At 48.1% G+C, this 25,503-nt stretch overlaps 2 protein-coding genes across 2 annotated transcripts in view; one reads left to right on the top strand and one right to left on the bottom strand.

Annotated features, from left to right (window-relative positions):
* Positions 1-1,205: 1,205 nt before the first annotated feature.
* LOC135905547 (CRISP/Allergen/PR-1-like) lies at positions 1,206-23,516 on the top strand. Its single transcript, XM_065436509.2, has 6 exons — positions 1,206-1,528; positions 3,560-3,650; positions 6,529-6,710; positions 12,906-13,003; positions 19,423-19,510; positions 22,949-23,516. The coding sequence occupies exons 1-6, from the start codon at positions 1,259-1,261 to the stop codon at positions 23,303-23,305; spliced, it is 1,086 nt and encodes a 361-aa protein (XP_065292581.2). The 5' UTR covers positions 1,206-1,258; the 3' UTR covers positions 23,306-23,516.
* The window catches only part of LOC135905548 (very long chain fatty acid elongase AAEL008004-like), a 99,301-nt gene continuing 97,105 nt past the window's right edge, over positions 23,308-25,503 (bottom strand). Inside the window, exon 5 of the transcript XR_011512756.1 lies at positions 23,308-23,425. The gene's annotated coding sequence lies outside the window, so the exon portion shown is untranslated. The remainder of the gene's footprint in view (positions 23,426-25,503) is intronic.

Here is a 25,503-nt window from a genome sequence, read left to right as displayed (position 1 = left end):
CATCTTACGCAATTATAACCGTACGGCAAGCGTAACTTCAATGAAAAACATCCTGCAACTTCCAACGCTTTCTGTCCGTAGCATATGCTGTTGCCTAGCTGTTTCATAAAATATACTTCCATAATTCACATCTGCGCGATAATCTTATTTCATCCCCAACCTACATATCTCCTTGCATGATCATCATCACAAAGTTGGAGTTTTGCAGTGTCTGACTAGAGCTTGTCATGAGGATGTGCCAAGAACAGAACCACCTTCCCGGCAGGTTGATTGCTATTGAACACCACACACAATTTCGTACGGCCATAATCGACACCATCGTTTCGGGCTTCACACGTCTATGCCTACGTAATTTGCTGCCTTCTTTGTTTTGTTTGTTTTGTAACTTGTTTTACCCCCCCCCCCTCTGTAATACCTTGGGGTGTTGAGGGTATAATAAATTATTTTTTTATTTTTTATTTTATGAATACTTTATGAATACTTTATTTATGAAATGAAATAATAAATGAAATAAATTATGGTCAATCTGCTTCGAACTTCAAACACGCGCTTACGAAGGTCGCCGAAACCCTGTCCACCTAACAACTGGTAACAGCGGGGGCTTAACAGCATCTACCGACGATAAGCTGCTACTGGGGCTTGGCCAAGCCTTGTCGTCAGCGTGCTGGTATAAGACCACTTATGAAATTCTTTCAGGAGAGTGTTTTGAGTTTGAGTCTTTGAAGAGCCTTCTGTGTCCATTTCTGGACACAGAAGGCCCTTCTGGACCATTTTCGTCCTTATGAGCACTTTCTCTCTTTTTCTTTTCCCCACCCTGATCTCCATTTCCCATTGCTGAGTTGCAGGTCAGAATTTTTCGATTGGGGCTGACCGTTCAGCTTTGTCTCAATGCCCATTTTTCAGTGGGTTTATGATGATTACGATCGTCGCTCTGATTTTGTACTATGCTGCCACCGCACTGTGTCAAGAGCGGAAACGCCCCCCCCCCCAAAAAAAAAGAAAAAAAGAAGTTGAAAGAAAAAGATGACGGCCCCCGTCTCCTCACCGCCGTCTGCCACACGCTGAGAGAAATCTTTCTTTGTGTCGCGCGTCACTTTTGATTTCGTCTTGGTGTGTTGGGCGTTGGGCGTTGATATTATACTCCTCATTCGTCGAGCTCTTTTGAAGGAGGAGGTGACGACGATGTAAGCACGAGAAAGGAGCAACCATCCCGCGCTGAAGTCGCGTGCAACTGCAGGAAGAAGAAGAAGCATCAGCCATGGCGTTCGCCCGAATGGCCTCGTCGCTGTTTCTCGTTTTCCTGGCGACGTTGGGGAGCGGCGTCGGCGCCGAAGACGATGGGCCGTCCGTTCTAAGGAGCATGCTGGCTGCGTTCATGAAGCAAGGTGCCCAGGCCTGCGGCACTGTGCTTCCGGCCAGTATCGCCCAAACTGACCGGGATGGGCTGGTCAAGAAGCACAACGAACTCCGGTCGAAGGTGGCCAAGGGCGCGGGAACTTTACCGAAGGCGACCAACATGAGGAAACTGGTGAGTCCGGCTACCCCTTTTGTGGCTGGGTCCCGAATGGGTTCTCTCGTGTAGTCTATTAACGCCTGTGCTGAATACCCTGGGCATCTGAGAAAATACGTTCGTGAGAGAGGGAAGGAAACAAGGAAAGGCCAGTAGGTTGACCAGGTGGACGTCCTGTTTGCTGCCCTGCAAGGTGATAAGGAATTAAAGAAAGAAGAACGGGCGTTTTAAATTCCTTTAAAACATAGACAAGGCGCGATAATTAAGCTACTTTGCCTGGACAGCTTTTGCCAAAGAAGCATACATATTGAGAATTACTGGAGGTTGGAATTAGGCAAGTAATTATTTATTATACTGATTAACTTTTAACCGGTACTGTTAAACAATTGCTTCTGTAAGAATCCGAGGACACCTAAGCAATTCTTATAAGTTGTGAACGCTAAAGCAATATTGTCCCGTTGAACGCCGCCGAGCGGTCCATCGAGTTATTCTCTTCGTGGGCACGGGAGCGCTTTGATACGCTTGTCGCGTTATGATTTGGCCTTACCAAAGCACAGTTAGAAAACAGGCGAGAGCTTGCGTTGTCTAGCAACGCGCCCAAACACTGGCTTTCGAGAGCGAGAGAGAGGGCGACGTAGCGTAACAGCGATGCCCTCTTGCCTTACACAACACCTTGTGCGCTGCTGTTACGCTTCGCCTGCTCCGCTCAATTGAGGCGCGCTCGTGGCATGGCGTCGCAGCCAATGGGACTTTAGTCTGGAACAGACGCCGGGCACCGGCTTTCTTGCACAGCGATATATATATATATATATATATATATATATATATATATATATATATATATATATATATATATATATATACCCTTCGAAATGAGATTGTATGCACGACACGAAATCTGTAGTACTTTCTCGAAGGCACTTCGCGGGCACCAGTGATTACGCTGGAACGTTCGACGAGTCAGGTATGAGAGCCGACGCGCTAGAGCCGCAGATGAGATTCTGACGATCGTCGACTGTGCTCGCCACTACGGTTGTGCTCCGAGTGTAGCCTCTTTTTATTGCGGTAGAAATTATGTGGACACTCCAGGCGTATTTTTGGCGCCACCATCGCCGTGATGCTCCGTATGAAGTCCAAGGGCGAGAACACCGTTGCCTCGCGCCGTATGCTGTTTGTGCGAGTGAAAGCACGCGAGGGTAGCCGAGAGAGAGAGAGAGGAGATTCTTGATGGGAAGGAAAGGTTGGGGTAAAGTGCAGCGCAGTAACTGTCTCTCAGCAGAGGACACCTCAACCGCGCTGCACAGGGGGTAGGGACGATCACGGCTCAGTCTGGCGCATGCCAGGGAGGAAAGCGGAGAGCAAACACGCCGTCTTCCATTGCGCGAAAGGCTGTGAGGCATGTGGGGGGGAGGGGGGAAGGCTCCGGCAGCAACTGCGTATTTCGCCACCGAGCGCAAGGGTAACTGACGATCGCGGCTCAATCTCCCACGCGAAATGGAGGAAAGCGGGGAGGCTTCTACTCCGCCAGCAACTGCGTACTTTGCGTACTTTGTAGTATCCTGAAAGCGATCTGCAGACGGCTCATACCTTTGTGCGTGGTGCTTTCTCGCCGCTGTCTGCGTTCAAGCGATACGCAGCATGAAGGTCAATTCGCTCGCGTCTACTACTGTCTGCTAATTAACTTCTAATTTGCCACTAATTTACCTAATTCGTCTACTAATTTACTACGAATGTAATTAACTACCAATTGCTTTCGCAATCGATGCTTCACCTTTTGGGCGAAACTGCGACTTATTTGAGCGCAGGATTCCCTAATAAAGAGTTTGTTTCGGAATTCAGTTTTTGCTACTGTGTTTTCACCCTCACTACAACGTGACAATATATATAGTGAAAGTGGTTCAGATCCTGCATCCGGGATATCAATGAGCTGCAATGTAATGATAACGCATTTTTCTCGCTGTCGCCGTTAAATCAACACTGTATTTTTTTTTTCACATGAAGTTGCCAATCGCTAGTTTACACCTCTGTCTATCCCTTCCCATGTTACAGAAGTGGGACGAGGCACTGGCAAAGAAGGCCCAGGAGACCGCGGATAAGTGCGACCCTACGAAACAAGAAACCGGAGACACGCTGAACACAGGTGAGTTTTCGGTCGAAATGCCTGCATATTACCTGCATATTACCGTTGGTGCTGTGCGCCGCTATTTCTCACCGTTATGCGTAAAGGCAGTGGCAGAATTTCATGTCCGATGTGTTTTCGTGGCCCTATACGCTTAAGCAGCTGACTATTTCGAGAGATCCGTACACACGCTCCTAATGACGTTCCGCGTAGGCCTCACTCAGCCCACCGTGGTTGCTCAGTGACTATGGTGTTGAGCTGCTGAGCACGAGGTCACGGGATCGAATCCCGGCCATGGCGGCCGCATTTCTATGTATGCGAAATGCGAAAACAGCCGGGTACTTAGATTTAGGTGCACGTTAAAGAACCCCAGGTGGTTGAAATTTCCGGAGTCCTCCACTACGGTGTGCCTCATGATCAGAAAGTGGTTTTGGCACGTAAAACCACATAATTAGGCTTCACCTACAGAAGTAGAACATCTGTGCAATTATGTTCGACTTGGCTGAATGGAACGGGGTGCTGCACATACGATTGCAAAAATATGAAATGACGTTATGTCCATGCCTTAATAGATACGTGGAACTGTGTTCCAGTGAAATAACCACTTGTACCCCGAGCAGTGTTTTGCGTATGGTTCTTCTACTTGGTACCGTCTTTAAGTATGCGTATGTCGATGTGGGACCGCGATCTATGTCACGTTGAACTCAGAGCCCCCTGTTTGGCATGGCAACCACGTGATCTGTCCTTCCCTAGACACTTTCTGGCGCGGCGTGGGGGTGTCCCTCACTCCGTTGTACTGTTTCTGTGAACCGGGCGTGCCTTCCTATTCTGAGCTTTGGACGGACTCCCGAATTGCTACCCGAAGGCATCACACTGACCAGTATAGCGCCTCTAGACTCACAGGAGTCTGTAGCCCTGACAGGCGATGCTCCACAGTCGTCTCCTGGAAGCCCCGAAACACGTAAACGCTTAACTTTTTTCACGGTATGGCTGGCCCCTTACCATTTCCCTTCTTAATCTGACGACCTTCGGCTCTTGTTAGCGTCTTACTGCGACGCTTTCGCTTTTGCTTGGCCTCATCTTGGTCAGGCATCGACAGTAACATTTCGCAATCATACCGGGGATACCTTGCATAAGGCATCCTCGTATCATTGCATGAATGCATGCATTGCAGAAATGCTAATCGCATTAACATCGACAGTTATCGTGAGGTAGATGCTACCAAATGTTTTGCACACATCTCTTTAAAAACCTTTTTGTTCTGCTTTTTTTACGCCTTAGGTTGTCGTTTTTTTTTAAATTTACTGCGGTCACACCTCTCGAATAACACCTTTTCTGCGCTGATGATCGTTTCAAGCATACTACCTGATTGTAATATATTAGGTACGGCTGTGACCTTGCTTGTCTGATGTGTTTACACAACAGTTTTGTCCGCGCTTTTCGGTAACGTCCTTTAGTTACTTACACCCTTTTGTTAATCTTGTGTATGTATTGCTGATGTGTGTTTGTTTCATAAACTATTGTTATCCCGTTTTTGTTATTCACTTTTGCTGGAACCTGTCCTTTTTTAAACTTCCTGTTATGTGTGACAATGCTATGGAATTGTTAGCTAACTTTGTTTTTTATTCTTGTTTACGGTGCTAGAAGCGGACCACGATTCGTGGCCTTGTTTGGTGAAATGTTTATGGTGGCATGCCAAGTGACAGTAGTTCAGCGCACATGCCTTATCCCACGTATGTAGTGCTTAGAAAACGCGCATTTCTGTCACCTGCATTCTTTGAAGAATGAAACCCAAACGTGGGATCAATAAAAACCATTCGTTTAGTCTATTCTATTTAAATTTTCAAGAATACGTAACTCAAGTACACCAATACTATGCGTAGAGCTGTTCTTGGGCAAGTTCAGAAATAAATGAAATGAAATGAAATGAAATGAAGTAACTGGAATAAATAAAACTTGTAGCTGGGAAATGCAGCACAAATTTCACCAGAAATAAATGAAGTCCCTGGATTCACGAAAGCTTGTCACTGGGATGAAGTCTCAAATTCAGCAAAAATTTAGTAACGGCAATCATTGGGCTAGTTGCTCGTGCATGACTAAAGGTAAAACAGCATGACTTCCTTGAACAAAGACAAAATAAATTAATAAGCCATTCCACCCTGTGAAGGTGACTGACAAGTGAAGCTGTGTAGCGCATGATAAAGAGGTGACACAGAATTTTGAACAAAGGTACGAACACATTTATTGTCTTAATCGGTGGTCGTCGCGACGTAAGGTACGCGCACATATGTTTTTATACATTCGCATTCAACGGTCTTATGCACTGGTTATACACATTCGTTATGTACATTAATGTTTTCATTTCGCGATATATTGAGGCAAAGAATTTGAGACCGATGGGAACGCTGTATGGGAACGTACGTATGAACGCAGTATGGGAACGCTGGCCTGATGAGCGCTATCGGAGCCAGCTGTGGAAGAAGACGACGACGAACGCGCGAGCAGTGGCACGAGCGCGTTCACACGGTTACGCCGACGGGCGCCAACAAGTCAGCGGTGGCAGAAGACGACGACGAACACGCGAGCACTGGTACAAGCCATTGCTGCTGATGACAGTGTTTGCTCGCACACATGAAAATTTCACGGAACCGTAGTCATAAACAGCGTCGCTGTAAGACAAGAAAAAAGGAACACAGACAAGGAAGAGCGCTTTTTTGTGTGTTCTAGTTCCAGTAGTCGCGCTGTTATACCTTTAATGAGCCAAAACGTTAGGTCCCGTGTGTTTTGCTGGATGTCGCCCATTATTTTTATGCTTGTTTTTAAACGTGCCAAAACGGAGAACAAGCTGATGTACGGAAACATGCAATTTGTTCCATCTGCTTCGTTGCGCATTGTGCAGGGTCGTTAACCGGGGTGCATCAGAATGTGGGCTCCGGCGACCTCGCTGAAGATAAGGCGAACATCATGCAATTTGCCGAAGGCATTCTAGACAAGTGGTTCGAAGAGCATTCGAAAATCAAAGCGACTGTTGTGGACAAATACGTGGCTCAAACAGACCGCCAAATGGAGAGCTTTGCACAGGTATGCACCTAAAATCGTGCAGTTAATTCAGCACGCTTGCTTTACTTTTAAAGCGAAGCTTTCTTTGTCTCTTCCTTCGACTTTCCCGCTGCTGCTGCTGGCTAGCTGGCTGGCTGGCTGGCTAGCTGGCTGGCTGGCTCAACCGCTATCTAGTTAGCTAGCTAGCGTCTGAACCACGTCTCGTCGTGGCCGGCGTTGGTTAGTTAGCTACCTAACTAGCTAGCTAACTAACTAACGCCGGCCACGACGTGGTTGAGACTTGGCGATGGGCTGTAAAACGTAAAACTATTCCAATATGTTTTTGTTCCAATCTCTTGACGTCAAATTTGCGCAACCGCCGACGCAAGCATCGGGCGGTCACCCGCAGGGTTGTCTGAACAAACCAATCAAATGCTTCTCTCGTTCATAGGAGGTCACTATTGTTTGCTTGAAAAACGAATAACATTGCCTGCGCTGAGCAGCTTGTCTTATCTAATTGGCTGACAAGACGCGAGCAGCACGCTCAAGTGGAGAGGGATTCGACCGGGCCAAGCTACTGCACTGAATATCGATAACCGGATGAAGAGGGTGGTGCCGGCGTCTGCGATTGGTCCGCTTTCCCTTACATAGCTTGCGGTGGCTCGTCTGCAATCGTGGCGGCATGCAACGGAAGCTTAAGAATGACCCTAAAAACGGATCCTCAGCAAAGAAGAGTTGGTAGAACGAGGTCGTAAACGTGCCGAAGGTTCTCGAAAACGTTACACGGCCACGTAGAAAGTTTTATTACACGCAAATAAACCCATGCTCTCCTGCAGGATCGAGTAGCCAGTGCCGGAGCGATCGGCGGCAGCCATCTTTCTATTCCTTTCGGAACGGGACAGCCTGCGGCTTTCAGATGAAAATTCAGTTCTTTCGGCATATTATTGCATCTTTAACGCGTGCGCGTCACTTTGACGCGGGACGTTTTTGCGGTTTTGTGACGTCGCGGGAGAGGCAGGTGAAGTGGGTGCAGCCCGAAACCTTTTGACCAATAGCCGAGGGCTAATGATAAAAAGGCGTCGAATCAGAAATAACTATTTTTGTTTTGTTCGGTCAAATTATGCGTAAGTGTGTACACGTCATATCAGATGGGGAGCTGTCGCGGTTTTCGTGACGTCGCGTGACAGACAGGTCAAGTGGGGGCGGTCCAAAAACGTTTATGACCAATCGCTGTGTGCTGATTGCAGAATTGGAATAGAAAAGTTTGGAATAGTTTTACGTTATAGCGCCCCATGTCGCAAAAAATTTAAAAAAGAAAACATAAAAGGCATGCGCAGTTTGTGTTTTGTTTCATGATACTTGTTTATGAGCTGTCGATCTGAAAATTCCGAGGAATAACATTGTAAAGAATGAAAACAATGTGTGAGCCACGTGGAGGGACTTGCGTGGTTGTGGTTCAGAACTATTCGCCAAGCGACGCACGGCGCCGACACTGGATTTGCTGCAACGCGGGGCCCTTACCGCAATCTCGTGAATACTTGACAGGTGTGTGGCGCTCTTTGGCCATACCTGGCCCTTATTGCGCCATTAAACCTCAAACATCATCATCATTGACAGGTGTGTGGCACCAAGGAAGGACGACCCGAGAACCTCGTGTCAAGATTTGCGCCGCGTCGCATGTATACAATGCCCTCGGGAGGCTGTAATTAGGCGTGGCGCACTCCACAATAGCAGTGTAGGAGTTGCTGCGCTTGTCTCCGTGCTTAACCTCAACCGGAGCGGCAGTAGAGGGTGGAGGTGGGGAAAATGTTTGAGGGAATTGAGAGAGAGAAGGCAGTTGCGAGTAACAACGCTACAACGGAGAATTGCGCCCAAACGTTCGTTTAGTATCGAGGAGACGGAGGCGCACGTGAAAGGTCGAGCGGAGCAAGAACAACAAACGCAAGTGGAGCGGGCAAGGTATAGCATTTCACGTCACGACTGTCGCATGCCGTCAATGTATCGCCGCCAAATAACGTCAGTGAACGCAAACAGGAGACAATTCTTCGCTTGCATCGATTACCACAGTGCACGGGGTCTGCATATTTTTTATTGCACAATATACACTCTCGGGAACAAAAGTGAGGACAGAGCACCCGATACTCTAGGAAACAGCACAGCAAGGCATTCAGACTGTACGCATACTGTGTAACAGCCAATCATCATTGTTACTCAGGGCACGGGACAACTTTGGAGGTTGTGCGATGCGTACACATATTTTCACGCAGACAGGCTTGCGTCTCAACAGACGCTTTGTGGTTATTTCGGGCACGCGCAGTAAATCATATTCGCTGACTTTAGTCATGCATAGCCTACAACCATTGAACATGTGCTTTAATGGCTGTGGAATTGATTGTTAGGACGACTGAGGCGAACGTGCAGGTATACTGCCTCAATGTGGTCAGTTCTCAGTAGACATAATATATACAGTGGCGCGGACGTATCGACCCAGCTCACTTTTACTACCGTTTAAATAAGCTCGGATGCACCGTTTGAAGATGGGTCTAAAAGCGTATTGTCGACCGCTTAATGAAGTAAATAACAAGCGAAGCTTGCTTTCCCTCTTGCCCCACTTTTCGGCTACTGGCTGGCACAATTGGTTCGTACCGGACATAGTGGGAACAAGCACCAGACATATAGCGAACTTGGGCTTCCTGGGGCGATATCAGGCCGTCGTCATCGTTTCGCCCTATTCACTGTGTGGCCTCATTACGTTGTCACTACGTTCACGCTTCGCGTCGACGCCGTCAACTCATCATTCCGTGTTCCTCATTCTGTCGTCCTTATTTCGCCGTCGTCATTTTATCGTCATCATGTTGTCTCCGTCACGCCGTCGTAACCTTGCGGTCGCGCTCATAGCACGTCGTTATCGTTATTCCGCGGTCGCCATGGCATTGCAATTGGGCCATCATCATGCCTTCATGGTTCCATCGTCATCATTCTTTCGTCGTCACTCCAGTGTGGTCACCTCATTGTCATACCACGGCCGTCGTTGTCATTCCATCTTTGTCATGCCACTGTCGTAATTGTGTCGTCGTCACAGAGCCGCCGTCATGCCATAGTAGTCATTCCGTCGTCGTAATTTTAGTGTCATTACCCCATTATCATCATGCCGTCATGAGGCACAAGACGAACGTAACGATAGCGTTTTGTGCGTGTGTGTATTGGCTTCGCCTTGTGACTCGTCTATGCCGCTACAGCAGTGTTGAACTTGAGCCTGGAACTATTTTTGACTGCGACCATTGCGAACAACAGCTACACTATTTAAAAAATGAAAAATAACCAACAAAGCTGTCGTTTCTTACATACGGCCCACCGAGTGCCTGCTACCTCTGCTTGGTTCTGTTGTGCTTGGCCGTCCTTCTGAGGGAAAGGTGCTTCACCGGCTATCCACGCTTTATCGTCTTTTCGACACCGAAGAGCTGGCGAAGAAACAAGAGTCGTCTCAAGATAATTGGCAGGCGATTGTGTGTCGCGTCTTCATCTGTTCAACGACCCGGAGCTGACGAACGAGACAAGTTCTTCGACCCCAAACTGCAGTGGGTCATCGGCCATATGCGTCTCTAAATGGCAGCGCCCGTCCTTGTGTGTTTCGCTGGAGGCACCAGCGCCCGCCTGTATATCCCGCGACAGGGCCTGGCACAGACTATTGACAGGCACACAAAGAACCTCCATTCAGGATGACCACAACCGCCGCATTCTTTGGAAATGGTAGCGACAGACTCAGCCTACAAATAGCCAAAGCTGACAAATATTCGGAACAACCTCGAAACCGGTTTCACTTGAAATTGCCGCTCCCTTGCATCGAGGGTGCGCCGAAGGTAGAACACGAGAGGCGGAGTCCGGCGAAGTGGTGCGACATCATGGGTGGGATATCGCGAACTGTGTTGCAATTCGGATTGGTCGAGAGATGGACACTCAATTCCCTCGTCGAGCGAAAGAGGGAACAGGAACTGTATCAAAAGCCGCAGCGCGGATGTGTAAAAAAAGTAATTCCTGAGACTTTTGAAGCCAGCGCGTTTTTGCTGCCGTCTCATGTTTTCATATTTATTTCCTTTTTTATTTCCATATTTAGTTCTTTTCATATTTATTTTTCTTTTTAGCCTGATGACGGCGCAGATATGAACTAAACCAATTGTTCCTTCGCCAAGCGTCAGCAATTTTCAGCTTGCATCATCTCAGGCCGGAGAGGGTTGGAGGTTACCAGACACCAACCTGGGCAGAGGGAACTACTAGGCGTCCGGGAGGAAGCTTCAAACCTCGGAAATCCAACACACTCGAAGAATTTTCTTGATATACATAGTTTTTGGAGGGAGAGAGGACCTAAGGTCAGGCATTGTTGCCTCTCCCTCTCCTCTTAAGTAAACTGTAACTCTTAACTCTTTCGGTCACCGTGCACATTGGACATTGCTAGCCCGCTAACGATGGTTTGAAAAGCCGCTTTCGAGATCTTACGCGCCGCTCACGGACTCATTGCGCTATCAGACGTGAACGAGGAGGACTATATTTTTGTTTGCTGAGCAGTTTTCTTTTTCCCCTCACGCGGTGGTTTTTGAACGCGCTCCGAAGTTTTCGCGATCGTCTAAGTAGACAGCAAAAATGGCCGCCCGCTTTTTGTTTTGAAACGCGCCGTTCGTTATATTGCGCGCCGCTAACGGACACACTACACCATAGGACGGGAAAGAGAACTATTTCTTTGTTTTCTCAGCAGTTCCCTTTTTTTTTCGGCCAGGCGTTAATTTTTGAACGCGCTCCGATGTGTCGCGATAGATAGCCAAAATGGCCGCCTCCGGGAGCGGCGCGTGCGCTTCGACAGATCGCCTATCTCGCAATTCCGTTGCGTCTACGGCTGATTTTAACGCGACAGGGTTAAGGAGCTCGTGTCGCAGAAAAACCGGTGTCGTCGGTGTCGGCGTCAGCGGCGTTGGCCGTGAGCGATAAATCCCAGCAGGCACTTCATGAATAAAAAACAACTTGCGAGATGGGCTGGGTGGGAATCAAACCAGCGTCTCCGGAGTGTGAGACGGAGACGCTACCACTGAGCCACGAGTTCCATGTTTCAAAGCGGTACAAAAGCGTCTCTAGTGAATGCGGTGTTGCCTTAGAAACGAGCTGTTTCTAAGGCTCAGGCATGCGTCGCTTGCTCAGGCGCACATTTCGTTGCCGCGCCGAACGCTGCGTATCTCGACGCTCACCGCGTCCGATGCGGGGCGCGTAGTCGCTGCGCCGTAGCCCATTGTCTTACACCCCTTGGCGGGTCGACGGGAACGCTGTCGCGTTCGACTCTTGAAGGCGAAGCTTAAGCGTCCTCTAATTTTTATTGATGGGTCGAGCAGCAGCGCGTCTAAATGATGCTGCCTTTTCGTCGGACTTTGAATCTGAGAGCGACGATGATGCAAGCCACCCGGAACATCGGCGGCCGCACCCCGGCACGCCAAACTGGAGTGCTGGCACTTAAATTTTTGTAGTGGAATACCTGTTCAAATAAAAATTTTGATATTTTTTCGGAGATAGTGCCTATTAGACGGTAATACATTTTGTATTTCTCATAATTTTTGTTACACATTTTTTTGAGTCGATACAAGCGTGTCCTTACGAATTTTTCGCAATTTTATCCCCCAATGTTGATGGTGGCAATTTATGTCTTTTTTATGGCATACATCTCGTTAGTAAAGTTATGCGAGAATAATACATTCATTCTGCAATTTGTTTATGTATTGCACAAAATAACTAGTGCAGTAGTTTCTTCAGAAAAAGAACTAAGCCGCAACCTGCAAAAACGACCAGGGCCGTTATTTTGTAGCGATGCCTTCTGCCTTATTCTATGCTATTCTTATCATGCACCACACACGGCCGCCTGACCCCGTTGATAATGTGGGCAGACCGTCGCTCTGACCACTGGCCAGGCGCGAAAAGTCTGAAAAAGCATAAAATCGGAAAAGGCATCGGTACAAAATACCGGCCCTATTTTCCCCATGATATCTATGGAAAGAGTACACATCAACTTGAATATACATCAGATTTCAACTCATCTGGTTGATGACCCCCGGATTAATTTTATATCGGGATCGCACTGCTGGGCCAGTGCATGTCTTTTCTTTTACTTTTTTTTTTCTGGTCATGCACCTTTGCGCTGCAATTTATATATGCTTGGATGTTGCAGCTCATCAAGCCGCCTTTTTGTTTTTGTTTTTATAGCTTGTCTGGGCTGAGACCGAATTGGTTGGCTGTGGATTCAAGCATTACAAGGTGACAACAGCATCGAAGGCGATCTTAGTGTGCAATTACCACCCTGGGTGAGTATAGAACTGCTGAATTCTTAGTAAAGAGGGGGCGACCCGCTTGTCTATGCATGAGTTCTTATTCTTCAGTCGCGAAGTGTTTTAGTAAACGGAGGGCGTGAGTTATTGTTAATTGTCGTAATTGGTGATGTGTGGCTTTAGAGTGTTTTTGATTACGCCTGCTATAAACAGATGGTAGACAGACGTAATAAACAAACTTAATATACCTTATCCATGTAGTACTCTTGCTTCTCTTAAAGGGGCCCAGAACCACCCCGCGGGTTTGGTGAAATAACATAGCCTTCGGGTAGAATACACTGCGGTGAACATCGTTTTGCTGTTGTAGGGGGTGCGTGGAGCTCGCAAGCGGATCGCGAAGTTACCTTTTCTCTCAAACGCTCTCTTTTCAACAGAAGGCCCTGTCCTCATTCTCTTCTAGAGGCACGCTTTCCTTATCGGACGCTCTATTTCGTCATCTCCTTAGACGGCTGCTATTGGCCGATAGCTGACATCTGGCTGACATCAAACTGCGGTCGGCTACATGGCGTAGATGCTGCGGCCGCCGTGGGGTGCCACCACGAGACCACTGGCTTAGTGTTCCTGTACATGCTCCAACAGGCTGGAGTATATACAGGGGCACTACACTGGCTAAGCACAGTGCGGCTCACTGAGGACAACCGCGTTTGGCTTATGTTTAGCGCATCGTAGGCAGCAAAGGCGGAAGTCGTGGCGTCTACGTTAACATCCACTATGAAATTTGAACTGCGCTTCATGGTGACATTTAGAAGGCGGAGCGTTGTTGGCACTGCGCCGTAGCCTTCGCAGTGCAAGGCGTTGAAGAATCAACGGGAGCACAGCGGAGGCCGTGTTTGATTGCTAATAACTTCGCTTCTGTTGAACGCATTGAAGCATTTTTGCGGCAAAGCATTTATGAAATAGCTAATTTGCACTTCTAATGCTTCTATATGCTTCTAATGCTTCACTTCTATAAAAAGTGGTTCTGGGCACCCTCAGTATTATGCGACACTTGCTTGTGATTGTTTAACCAGTAAGTGAAGGTCTTGGCAGTTATTTCCGCTGACTAAACGTATTATGGTGAGGTCCCAAAACTCGAGTCACAAACGAACATTGTTGGAACCTCCGCGCTGACGCCCGTTGTTGCAATCGGACCGCTGGCACGAGTTGTTGCAACTGGGTCGCAAGCCCCAAGGGTAGCGTTGGCCTGGCGGCCTGGGGCACAACTGGAAGCATCCGAAGGTCCGAGCAAAGCATGAGTCGACTGCTAACAGAACAACTTGTTTATTCTAGCATCGCAAAAGAGCGGCTGGTCAGGTCGACCGAAGTGGAGAGACGGGAGAGCACGTAACTCGAGTGAACAAATCGGAGCCTCTCTCCTGGCGTCCGGGGGCAGCTGCTCTTATACTCTCGGAGTTGAGGGCAAGAGGGAACGTCACGGGACGAGACCACGTGACAGCGGGGCACGGACAAGCTGAGACACATGTTGAGACGAGTGTAGTGACGCATCAGCCGGGCCGGCGCCGGTCAGATCTCCTCGCTTCACACTTGGGGAGCTCCTCTCCCCGGCTGCCGCGCTTTGACAAGCTTGGGCACACACACAAACACGCACGCACGAAGACACTTGGCACTGAAACATGCCTGGACGCGCTTGGCGGGGATGCGTTGCGGCAGCTCCGAACGGGCCAAAATGTCCGCCTCTTTGAACGAAGCCCCGGCGTCCGTTGCATCCGCGCCGGCTATACCGCGCGTCGTAGGCGAAACGTAACAACATGTAAACAGGGATTGTAGCAAGAACGGACTGCTTTAATACGCTAGCCACTGCTTCTATTTCTCCTTCTTCTTCTCCTTACTACGTTTTTGTTTTTTACAAGTGCCAATATGTTTTCTTATCATCGTCGTCCTTGCCGCACTACAGATGCGGCATTTGTCTCCCTTCCAAGGGAAGCACCGTCCCGATGCATAAATTAAGCGTGTGCGCATGCATGAAAGACTGGAACGTGAGTTACTTTGGAAAGTACGGCTTTACTCGCACCACATGCACCACTTCGAGTAGGTGCTTGCGGCGCCGCGAACAAGTTTTGCCCTCTGGCATGACCTCGTAGTTCACGTCGTTCAGGCGTCAGATAACTGTGTGTAGCCCAAAATATCACCTTAGCACTTCTGCAGGAAGACCCCAACGCCGAGTGGGTATACAAACCCACACTATCTCACCCGGTTTGTAGGCGACGAATTTGTGCTGACGATTCTACCGCATTGCGTCCTTGTCTTGCTGGTGGCAGATGCGCACACGTGCAAGCTGTCTGGCTTCTTCGGCACGTTGAGCAAATTCTTCAGAATCTGCGTGGATGTCGCCACACTCGTGCGGCAGCATTGCAGCGAATGCTGTCCTAGCTTTGCGACCGTGTACCGAGCTGAATGGTGTCATACGGGTTGTTCCCTGTTGAGCGGCGTTATATGAGAAGGTATACGCAAGACAAAATTTCGTCCCAGTTCTTTTTTTTCCACATCGACGTACATACAAAGCATGTCTGCAGTTCAAACGCTCCGGTAGTCCATTCATGTGGCGATGATAGGCTCTCGTTTTCCGGTGGGCTGAGCTTGGGAACTGCATCTGTAGAAGTTCGGCCATGAACGCGGTTCCTGTGTCAGTAATTGCTACTGTTTCGGCAGCGCCTCTAAGGACGATGGTTTCGACAAAAAAATCAAGCTGCTGCACCTGCTTTGCCCTGCTGGGTAGCTTTTGTCTCCGCATAACGGGTAAGGTAGCTCGTGGCGACAATAAGCCACATGTTCCCTGTAGTACAAGTTGAAAATAGTCCGAGAAGATCCATGCCACGTTTGGTCAATGTCGTCCCCCGCACCTCTTCAGGATGTAGGAGATCAGCTGGCTTGTCGGGTGGCGCTTTGCGCCTTTTGCAGTCCGAACAATAAGTGCGCGTATGATGTGTAACATCGGCTGGGAGCTTCGGCCAGTAACACTTGAGCCGCAGTCAGGTGTAGCCCAGATGACCTGAGGTGGCCCCATCATGACATGCTGCGAGAATTTCATTGCGAAGCGAAGCAGGCACGGTCAGTAAGTAGGTGCTGCCCGTCTGACAAAAGGTCTTCTTACAGAGAACATTGCCCTTTAAACAAGGTGACGCCAGACTTCTTCCAAACAGTCGCGGCACGTCTTTGCCTCGGCGTACCAAGAAATGAATATGCGGAAGCAGTTCTAGGTCGTCGCACTGCAGCCGGCAAATGGTAAATGTATCGACGACTCCGACAAATGGAGCGTCCGTGCCCTTATTCTCAGTAACAGAAGGCTGTATTGGTGACCGACAGAGGCAGCCGGCGTTGGTATGCTAATAAGTATGCTTATCAGTATGTGTCAGTATGTGTCAGTAGGCAGTCGGCGTCAATATGCAAACGACGGTAATGTCGAACTCCTGAAGCCTAAGGCTCCAGTGCGCCAATCGACCAGAGGGGTCATTTAGATTAGTCAGCCAACAGAGCGGGTGGTCGTCGCTGACGACAGTGAATATGCAATACTGCCACTGGGTTGGTAGCCACTCAGATTTTCCGCCATTTCCCGGAAGGCATCTGCACTATAGCTGAAATCATCGGAGATAAATTATAACTGCCTGGCCAGGCAGATATAGTTTATCTCTTAGCTCTGCCGGCGGAGCTTACACCACTTGGTCACTTATATGGGCAGTTTCACGTGTATGTCCGTGTATTAATGTGTGTACGCATGCAAGATAATGTACTCAAGCTTCGCAAAAGCAAGGCTACAAGGATCATCGTATTCCGAAAAATTTCGTCATGATGCTGTGAGCAGTGCGATGACGATCGTCAATGTGTCGAAGACGACGACGCGGACCTGCCAAGCTAGACTATGGGCCATCCTGTTATTCGTAATAATTTGGAAGTGGTCTGAAAACACCCAATTGTTTATCCCTCAACCTGTGATACTATGGTGTAGGTGCTGGGCATCATTCCCAGCACCTTTCGCTAGACACCTCCTTTTACCCATTACACCAGGACAGCTTTCAGAACAGATATTTCATATTTATATACCTGCCTTGATTATCTTTGACTCCTCAGGGTGCGCAGGTATATAAATATGAAGTATGCGTTCTCAATTAAAATAGTTGCGAGTGCAGCGAGTGTCGTGTATTCTTGTGCGTCTTCGCCGTGTCCGTGTCAGTGCGCTGCTTCATCAGCAAGGTATGATGATTAATCACCAACTAGCCCAACTTTCCACATTACTGCACTAGCGTGGAGTATAATCCGATAGTTGGAGCGGTGTTTTTAAAACTGAGTGATGTACCTTTTTTTGAATATAGTCCCCTTTTCTGATTTCTTAACTGTTGCTCGAAACTTCTCTTTCTCCCGGCTCCTGGCACGGCACTATCCGTGGAACCGTCGTAGCCACATGGACCCCGACATTTGCAATAACACCCAAAAAGGTGTAAAATGTTTGGCGTGTTACGACAGCGCCCCACCCACCAAGCATACGCCCTTACAAAACGCATGAATCGAACAATCGCTTATATACTTTTCATGCACGCTTCCTCAGATGAACGCAATTGGGACACTGTTATGCCTTATGATTTTTGTGCCTATGCCTTCCTTTTTTACTTTGCCTGCTCTTATTTACACTGTTGATTTTAACCTTGCGCCACAGATCCTTCTTGAGCCTTTTGAGACGTTTGCGTACAAATCTTCGCGCCACACCGCTTACTACTCCCTTTACTACGTCCTTTTTGTACGCGAACCGACTTTCTTTCGACACGTGCCTTCCAAGCCCTCTCGAGTCACCAGCTGCGTACGGCCGTGTCGCCATTGCCATAGCTACAAAGGACGCCAGATTGCCCACCTTTGCCTCGCAGCGTCACACATATGTCAGAAGGGCCTTTTATGACAACCGTCACCGGGTTGTGGACTTCAGTGTTAGCGACCTCGTTCTTATAGCATCTGCATCAGAGTAACGGCTCTTTCGGAAAAGCTAGTTTGCAGAAACTCTGAGAGGAATTCGGAATAAAAGTAACTTATATGTTGGTTGAATACACCAAATACATTTTTTAACGACTCACATAAGGCTCCTAGCTGCTATAACTTTGATTCCTTTCAAATTATTACTTAAAATAGTGTTCATGAAAGCACTCGGTGATATGCGATATCACAGTATTGCTCAACAGTACACCAACGAAGCTGTCACACTTTCCTGCAAAAGATAGCAGTAACGTGCAGTGCCCTTTAGATGCTTATTTTGTCTTCGCGCGCTGCTCACACGTGATTTTTCTGCCATCCTCTTCGAAGACTGCGTTACCCTCAATATCAGTAGCATCTTGAATATTTCCGATTTTTAGGCATTTTTTAATCCGAACAACGAGTCACAGAGGGAGTCGAAAATTACTGTTGAAGTTATCCACTCTAAACCTTTATTCTCCTTATTAGAGGCAGATGTTCAAACTTAGCTTTCCTTTCTTGCCAAGCGTTTCGGTGGCGCCCACATTATTCCAGTTCCCCTTACTGCGCCACGTACTTGAAAATTTCCGCCATATATGCTTTGACATGTCCGATGTATCCCTGAACTCCTTATACTGCGTTTATTGTGCGTACATTGTGAGCCTAAAAGTTAGCCTATTATCTGCGCGGGGCTCTATAATTGAGACGAATTCGATAATTTACTACGCCTGTCCAGTTAACCCACACCCTCGAAACTGTTCTTGCATATCTTTTTTAACGCTGCTGCTGCCGCATTCCTTTACGCAAGCGTTTTGACAGCGAGTTTCCGCGGTAGTCGAGTCAGGTGTGTTCACGTTTGCTTGTGCGTGCGTGACACCGTGCTTGTTAATTAGTGAGTCTGCTTATGTTTGCAAGTTTATACGGCCGATAAAACTGCTATCCTTACTTCGTATGGCTGTGCACTACTTGCTATTGCAATAGATGCGTCGCCATTTGGGTGAAACAGCGACTTTTTATTTAAGCATTTCAATTTGTCCTGCAAGGAATGTCCGCTGCATCGAGTAATCCTGCTCCCAGGCTAGAATTATGTTACCTGTCAGTAGCAATGTTTGAAAACCCTCTATAAGCTAAAAACGAAAAAAAGCTAAACCGCATCCGGTATAGGTTTCTTTCACAATTCGCCACACTATACCTTAGCTGCGAATGCGAGCAATCAGAAAATGCTCTAGCAATGTAGCGTTTCACGATATATGCACGAAAAGGGACATAGTGACTGGTTAGCCCTGTAAACATTAAGGACTAGAGTAGACACAACTAAAGGGCCTCGCTACCCACTGAGATCGGTGCGTGTGTACCAGCCGTGCGGTGCTCTCGATGCTGGCTTTTAGAATCCTGCTATTTTTCTACATGTGCGCGCACGTGGTCCGGGGTATAGAACTGACGATGACGTCAACTTTTCGCAGGTTGAAGGTGGGGGCTGCGATCTACAAGAAAGGCGACCCTTGCAGTGACTGCGGCGATGGTTTAGCATGCGACGACATGAAATTATGCGTAAGTTTACCATTGTTCTCTGCTATGCGCTAAACTTCCAATACAAGAGCGATTGCCTAACTTGGTTTTCGTCATCGGTTTCTCTCGTGTCTTGATTCTCTCATATCGACATCGATCGGGATTTGATAGTACTTCTGCAATATATGCGAAAAAATGCGAAATCTTAATAGATGTATTCGTTCACCAGCCAACGCAAATTAATGTTGAAAAAAATCCGTGTGTGCACTAAATTACGTGAAAAAGAAAGGACGTAAAAAAGTGGGTAGTAAGCGGTGTGGCGCGAAGATTTGTATGCAAACGTCTCAAAAGGCCCAAGAAGGATCTGAGGAGCAAGGTTAAAATTAACAGAGCAAATAAGAGGCGACGAAGTAAAAAAGGAAGGCATAGGCAAAGGAAACAAAAGGCTTAACAGTGTCCCACTTGCGTTCATCTGAGGAAGCATGCATGAAAAGTATATAAACGATTGTTCGATTCATACGTTTTGTAATTACGTAAATTACATGCCTCATGTGTTGGAATTGCTAACGTCGGGTTTATTTCGCCTGTAGCTCCACTATGGCTCACTCGAATGTGTTTATTTTGTCTCGGTACGTGTTGCAGTATCCCTTAAAAGTCGCCTATGAAGACAATGTTGAAACCTTAATTAGCAAATGCATACTACTGGAGAAAGACAGGAAGACAAGCATTTTGTATAAGGTGTTTTCGCTCGAATAACCCATGGTTACATCATGCAGTTTACATGCAACCCCGCCCGACTCGCAAATTTTTTTTTACATTTGTCTCACTTTTTTTTTTCAAATTAAACTTACTTTTCTTTTTCGTTTCTTTAAAACCCAGACTATTTGGCTAATGCTTTTTCTGTAAATAAAAGAAAAAGGACCCCGTAGTACGATCAAGGGGCGTTGCGAAAGTAAGTTTCGTCATTTATTTTCAGATGGAAACTTTATTGCCAAAAAAATGCACCATGAACTATACACGTTGCACTATCCTTCCACATTGTCGCCATCGAGGCTGAGACATTTATCGCACCGTGCAATGTTTTTGAGAAAATCACGCTAGTAAAACTCGGTGCCCTGCGATACACGGCCTGAGACATGAGATGTTCACCATACAACACGATCTGTAGGCGTTCATGTATAACGGGCACACTAGACCCACATGCCGTTCGTACCGGATAACAGCACGCACTTCTATTGGCGACCACGTTGTCAGCACACGTGTCTGCCATCGTGATTTGTACCTGCTACCTGCTACTGCTACTCTCTACCTGCTACTCTCTCTTCTTCAGCGCTCTGCGCATGCGTCATTCCTCCTCCGCTGACGCTACTTCCGTTGTTGAACCAGCAACGGGCGCGCATTCTTACGGCAAATGCTTTTTTTTTTTCACTTGATGTACCATCTTCTATTTCAAAAAAAAAAAATGGCTGTGGCTTAGGTAAGGTTAAGCCCAGGATGCGAAGCATACTAGCCTTTATTTTAGTTGTTGAACCACTGTTTAGCCTGGTGAACTGCTGTTGCTTGGCTATATTTGGTTCGGCTAGACGAAGAAACAACTCATGCATTACTGCTTTGCCTTCAAGAGTGGAACGCGACAGCGTTCCCGTCGACCCGCCAAGGGGTGTAAGACAATGGGCTACAGGGCAGCGACTACGCGCCCCGCATTGGACGCGGTGAGCGTCGAGCAAAGCAGCGTTCGGCGCGGCAACGAAATGTGCGCCTAAGCAAGAGACGCACGCCTTAGAAACAGCTCGTTTCTAAGGCAACACCGCATTCACTAGAGGCGCTTTTGTACCGCTTTGAAGCATCGTACTCGTGGCTCAGTGGTAGCGTCTCCGTCCCACACTCCGGAGACCCTGGTTCGATTCCAACCCAGCCCGTCTTGCAAGAGTTGAGCGAAAGCCACTTCTCCTCTGTCGTGACGTCACGGTGTCACGTGGTTTCAAGGCGACACCGCCGCGCCTGAGGAGCTGGGTTGAGCTCTCGTAATATGCTTCGCATAAAAAAACATAACGGAACTTGCTTTCATAACTTCACTCGTATTAACGAATTCCGTTCACAATGAGGCCCGAATGTAGCGACGGAATTTGTCGGTTTCCGACCCGCTTCCAGACACAAGCACGTTTACGGGCTTCAGAGAGTCACGCTTATTCAGTTCGAAACACGTGACGCCTGCGAGCGTGAGTAGCCTCATGTCTTGGAATTGCAACCGTCGGATTTATTTCGCCTGTGGCGCCACCATGCCTCACTCGAATATGTTTTATTTGCCTCGGTACGAGTTGCAGTATCCCTTAAAAGTCGCCTATGCAGACAATGTTGTCTTTTTCTTTTTTTTCTTTCATTCCCCACTTTACCTATAAGCTCAAATGGCCGCGTTAGCTCGCAGTTAGCCGCCTATGTGTTGCTTTCACTACATTTCGGAAATGCTTTGCTGTTCTGTTGCTGCAGCTTGTGCATTGGTTGGAGAAGGACGTGACCACCTTCCATTGTCGCAAAAAAAAAAAAAAAAACACGCACAGCATATCCAGCAAACTAAACTTACAATAAACCGTTCTTTCAAATAAAGGAATAGCAAGCAAAACGCCTTGCGTCGGAGTCCCGAAAAGGCCGCAGCCGCCATAAACGCAGTTCTTTATCGGGTGTTTCAGCCAACACTCTCAGAAATGTTTAAAGATTGCGTGTGGCAGATGGCACAAATTTCTAGTCCTTGAGCTGGTCGCCTCGAAGAGGCGGACATTACTTGCACTGAAAACTGAAATGCATAGTACAGTAAAAAATATGTACAAATTAAGTTGTTAACTAATTACGTTATGGCACATATAGCAATTTTAAATTCTAGCCGGGAAGTTCGCCGCGCTTTCAACGAATTTTTACGCTGACACCAGTTTCGAGATATTAATTCCCGAACTTTGCGGAGAAATCCATTGTCGTTCCAGTTGCTTTTTCGAAAACGACGTTTCCTTAAGAGAGCGAGTGGAATGACAGTGCATTTTTTTTACTGAAAGTTTTACGACGCATATTACGGAAATGGTGTCGTCCGCGCAATTCTTGTCAAGTGAATGTACCTCGCAGTCTACTATATGTACATATATCCAGAACGTCACCCTGACGGTAAAAATTTGCCTGGAGCATCCATACGCCTGCTATCGCAATAAAACAAAGAAGCACTTGAAAATGCTCATTTATAAATAGTGAAGGAATTGAAGCGGATATATGGAATCGTTCACAAAGTCGAGTACACTTCTGGCAGTGTAGCTGCAGTCCCGCTGTAGGACTCACAAAAGTCAGGAGAACTTACCATACACCTTACCCATTCAGCTTTGCTGTCTTCGATGCACGAGTCGTTCGATTTGCCACACATCCGCGAATGTCTGGTATTTTAATTTCTTTTTTTTTAACGGCCACGGATGTTACACCTGTCTCTGATTACGTATCACGCAGGGAAAGCCGAGCGGTGACAGCTCGGCCACGGGCAAATCGAAAGCGGAAGAAGGCGGCTTCTCCATCCTGGCCTTCCTCGGCATCCTCGGCGTGCTGGCGGCTGTCGGGGCCATCGTCGCTGGCGTCATCATCATGCGCAAGCACCACGCGGAGGCTGCCGCCGCTTTGGCCGCCCCCGCCCAGCCCGGCGGTCACGAGGAGGGAACGGGCGGCCCCCACGAGGCCGCAGCCGAGCACGCCGTCGGGGACGCCGCCGCTGCCGACGCGCACAAGGCCGAGCCAGGCGCCGAGGGCGAGAAGGCGGCCGAGTCTCCCGACGCTGCTGCAGCGAGCCACGAGGCGCTCACCAAAAAGTGAAGGCCCGCCTCGCGTCCGGCGACGACGTCTTCGGGGCGCCTCGCATGTCGCGGGACACGCAAGCGAAGAGATGCGCGCTGGACCCGCCGCCTCTTTCGTAGGAGGCTGGACGACGGACAGCTGTTACAAAAGTTGAAAAAGAAAAAAGGGGGCATCAGCAAGAAAAATCCTCTTGTGATGTCACTCGCCATTATCCGGGCGCATTCGTTAAGTACCTTCCTAAGGCTTTTTTTCCTCGACGTCAAGCGAGAAATGTCGAAGTGATGAGGTCATTTTATTGCAATTTATTTCCAAACCGATTCGCGCTTACATTGCCCTTTTAATTCGGAAAGCATATATGCCGAAGCTGAATGTAAGTATCGTTGGGAAAAGGTGAGTTGCATAGGCGCGATTAACGTGGATTCATTTCAATTTCTCTAGTCTCTGGCTCAAAGTCTGATATCAGAAATGAGCGAGTTCAAAGGGCGTTCGATAAAATTTGAATTAAGCGGAGGGTATTGCAGCGGTCAATTGGTGTCCACGCATATAGCGCACCTAGACATAGGCGCATATGCGAGGTCTTGACGCGACGACAGTTTGCCCCGACGATTAGAGGGGCGGCATTGTGTCAACTATAAACAGACGGCGAGTGATGGAGCTTTGGTGTCCGGTTTTACTCTCATCATGGTGTTATAACGTACGGATTCACAACTCACTATCCCTAGAGAATGTATATTTTTCGCGATAGATTCAGGCGAACAAGTGCAATAGACACGCAACAGACTTGTGCCATAAGTGGGGCTGCCAACTCTCGTTCCGGATTTTGCGAGGCGCGCAAGGTTCTCGGACTGATACCTACGGCGCGCGCACGCGCCGTGTTATACTTGGCCTATGCTACTGTTGCGCTAGCACCGAGTGAGCAATGATGCGTTGAGTATAGATTATGCGAGTCGTGGCTGCATTTTACGGCGAAGCTGTTCAGGGGGGTCCCACAATGTTTTTAGTGCGGCGGCGTGCGGAAGCCATGGTCGACGTCAACTGTCAAAGAACAACCAGCAAGAAAGAAAGCCTGCGTCAGATAGCCGAAGAGGCAGTGGGACCAGGAGATCTCCGAGAACGCGCAGCGGTACGCTTGCATCTCTCATGGGCTGTTACTAAAGAACTGCAATCAACGGAGCCCTATACCAATAGCCCTACCATGCATGCATGGTAGGGCTATTGGTATAGGAGCCGTTATAGGAGCCGGCTCCTATACCGATATTGGTATAGGAGCCGGCGCAGCATGCAGCGACATGTCTGATATAAGAGTAGAAGTATCAAGCTTTGAAATAGGGAACCCCTTGAAGAAAGCTCGAGTAGGAACTTTGAAATTGGAAGATAAACGATTGCCATATTGATTCCCATAATGAAGGAATTGGAAAGGCTGTATGCTGAAGCACTTGGAATGTCCTGGGTAGATTTCGGGCGCTGGCAAGACAGACCCCCAGGGCTTCCGAGGGTTCTGATGACTCCATTATGCACCTAGCTTCGCTGTCTTTGATGTACGAGTTGCTCGCATTGGCACACACCTGCGAATTTCTGAATGTGTAGCTCTTTAGAACGAGTAGCTTTATTTGGTTACTTTGTCAGTTTTCGAAAAAGTCGCCCAATGGCATCACAGGGGGTTTACCCTTTCGGTTCCGAGACGTCACGTTTTGTGACGGGGGTTTTGTGACCTTTTGTGAGCGTTGCGTGCTCTCTCTCTCTCTAGTCGACGTTGCTTCAATTGCTGCGCATGCGAGGTCGCGTCATCTAGTGTAGAGCGAAAGGGGATGCTGCGAGAGTGGAGATCGCTGGGGGGGGGGGGGGGGGTTGAGGGTTCGGCCTGCAGCGGTCATAAGGAAATGATGATGATGATTATAATGATGATTATTATTATGATGATGATGATGATGATGATGGTGGTGGTGGTGGTGGTGGTGGTAGTGGTGGTGGGAACTATTGTGTGACCGCGCACGTGGTGTGCAGCTCTGTCCACGCAGCGAAGCGTTTGCGTGCCTTCTCGACGCGGAAACGCACTTCGCGAACGATATGGCGTTCCTCCACGTCTTCTTGGATGAAGTCACACTTTGGTGGCATTTTCAATACATTTCATTACTATAGCGGACGCTAAGGCCACACCCCTTACGCGAGGTCACGTGGTGTGTAGCCGACTGAGAGAGTGCGTTTGTTGCAGTGCA

The sequence above is a fragment of the Dermacentor albipictus genome, chromosome 3 (genome assembly GCF_038994185.2).
Source record: "Dermacentor albipictus isolate Rhodes 1998 colony chromosome 3, USDA_Dalb.pri_finalv2, whole genome shotgun sequence".
Classification (NCBI taxonomy): Eukaryota; Metazoa; Arthropoda; class Arachnida; order Ixodida; family Ixodidae; genus Dermacentor; species Dermacentor albipictus.
This window is presented reverse-complemented; position numbering and strand designations above follow the sequence as displayed.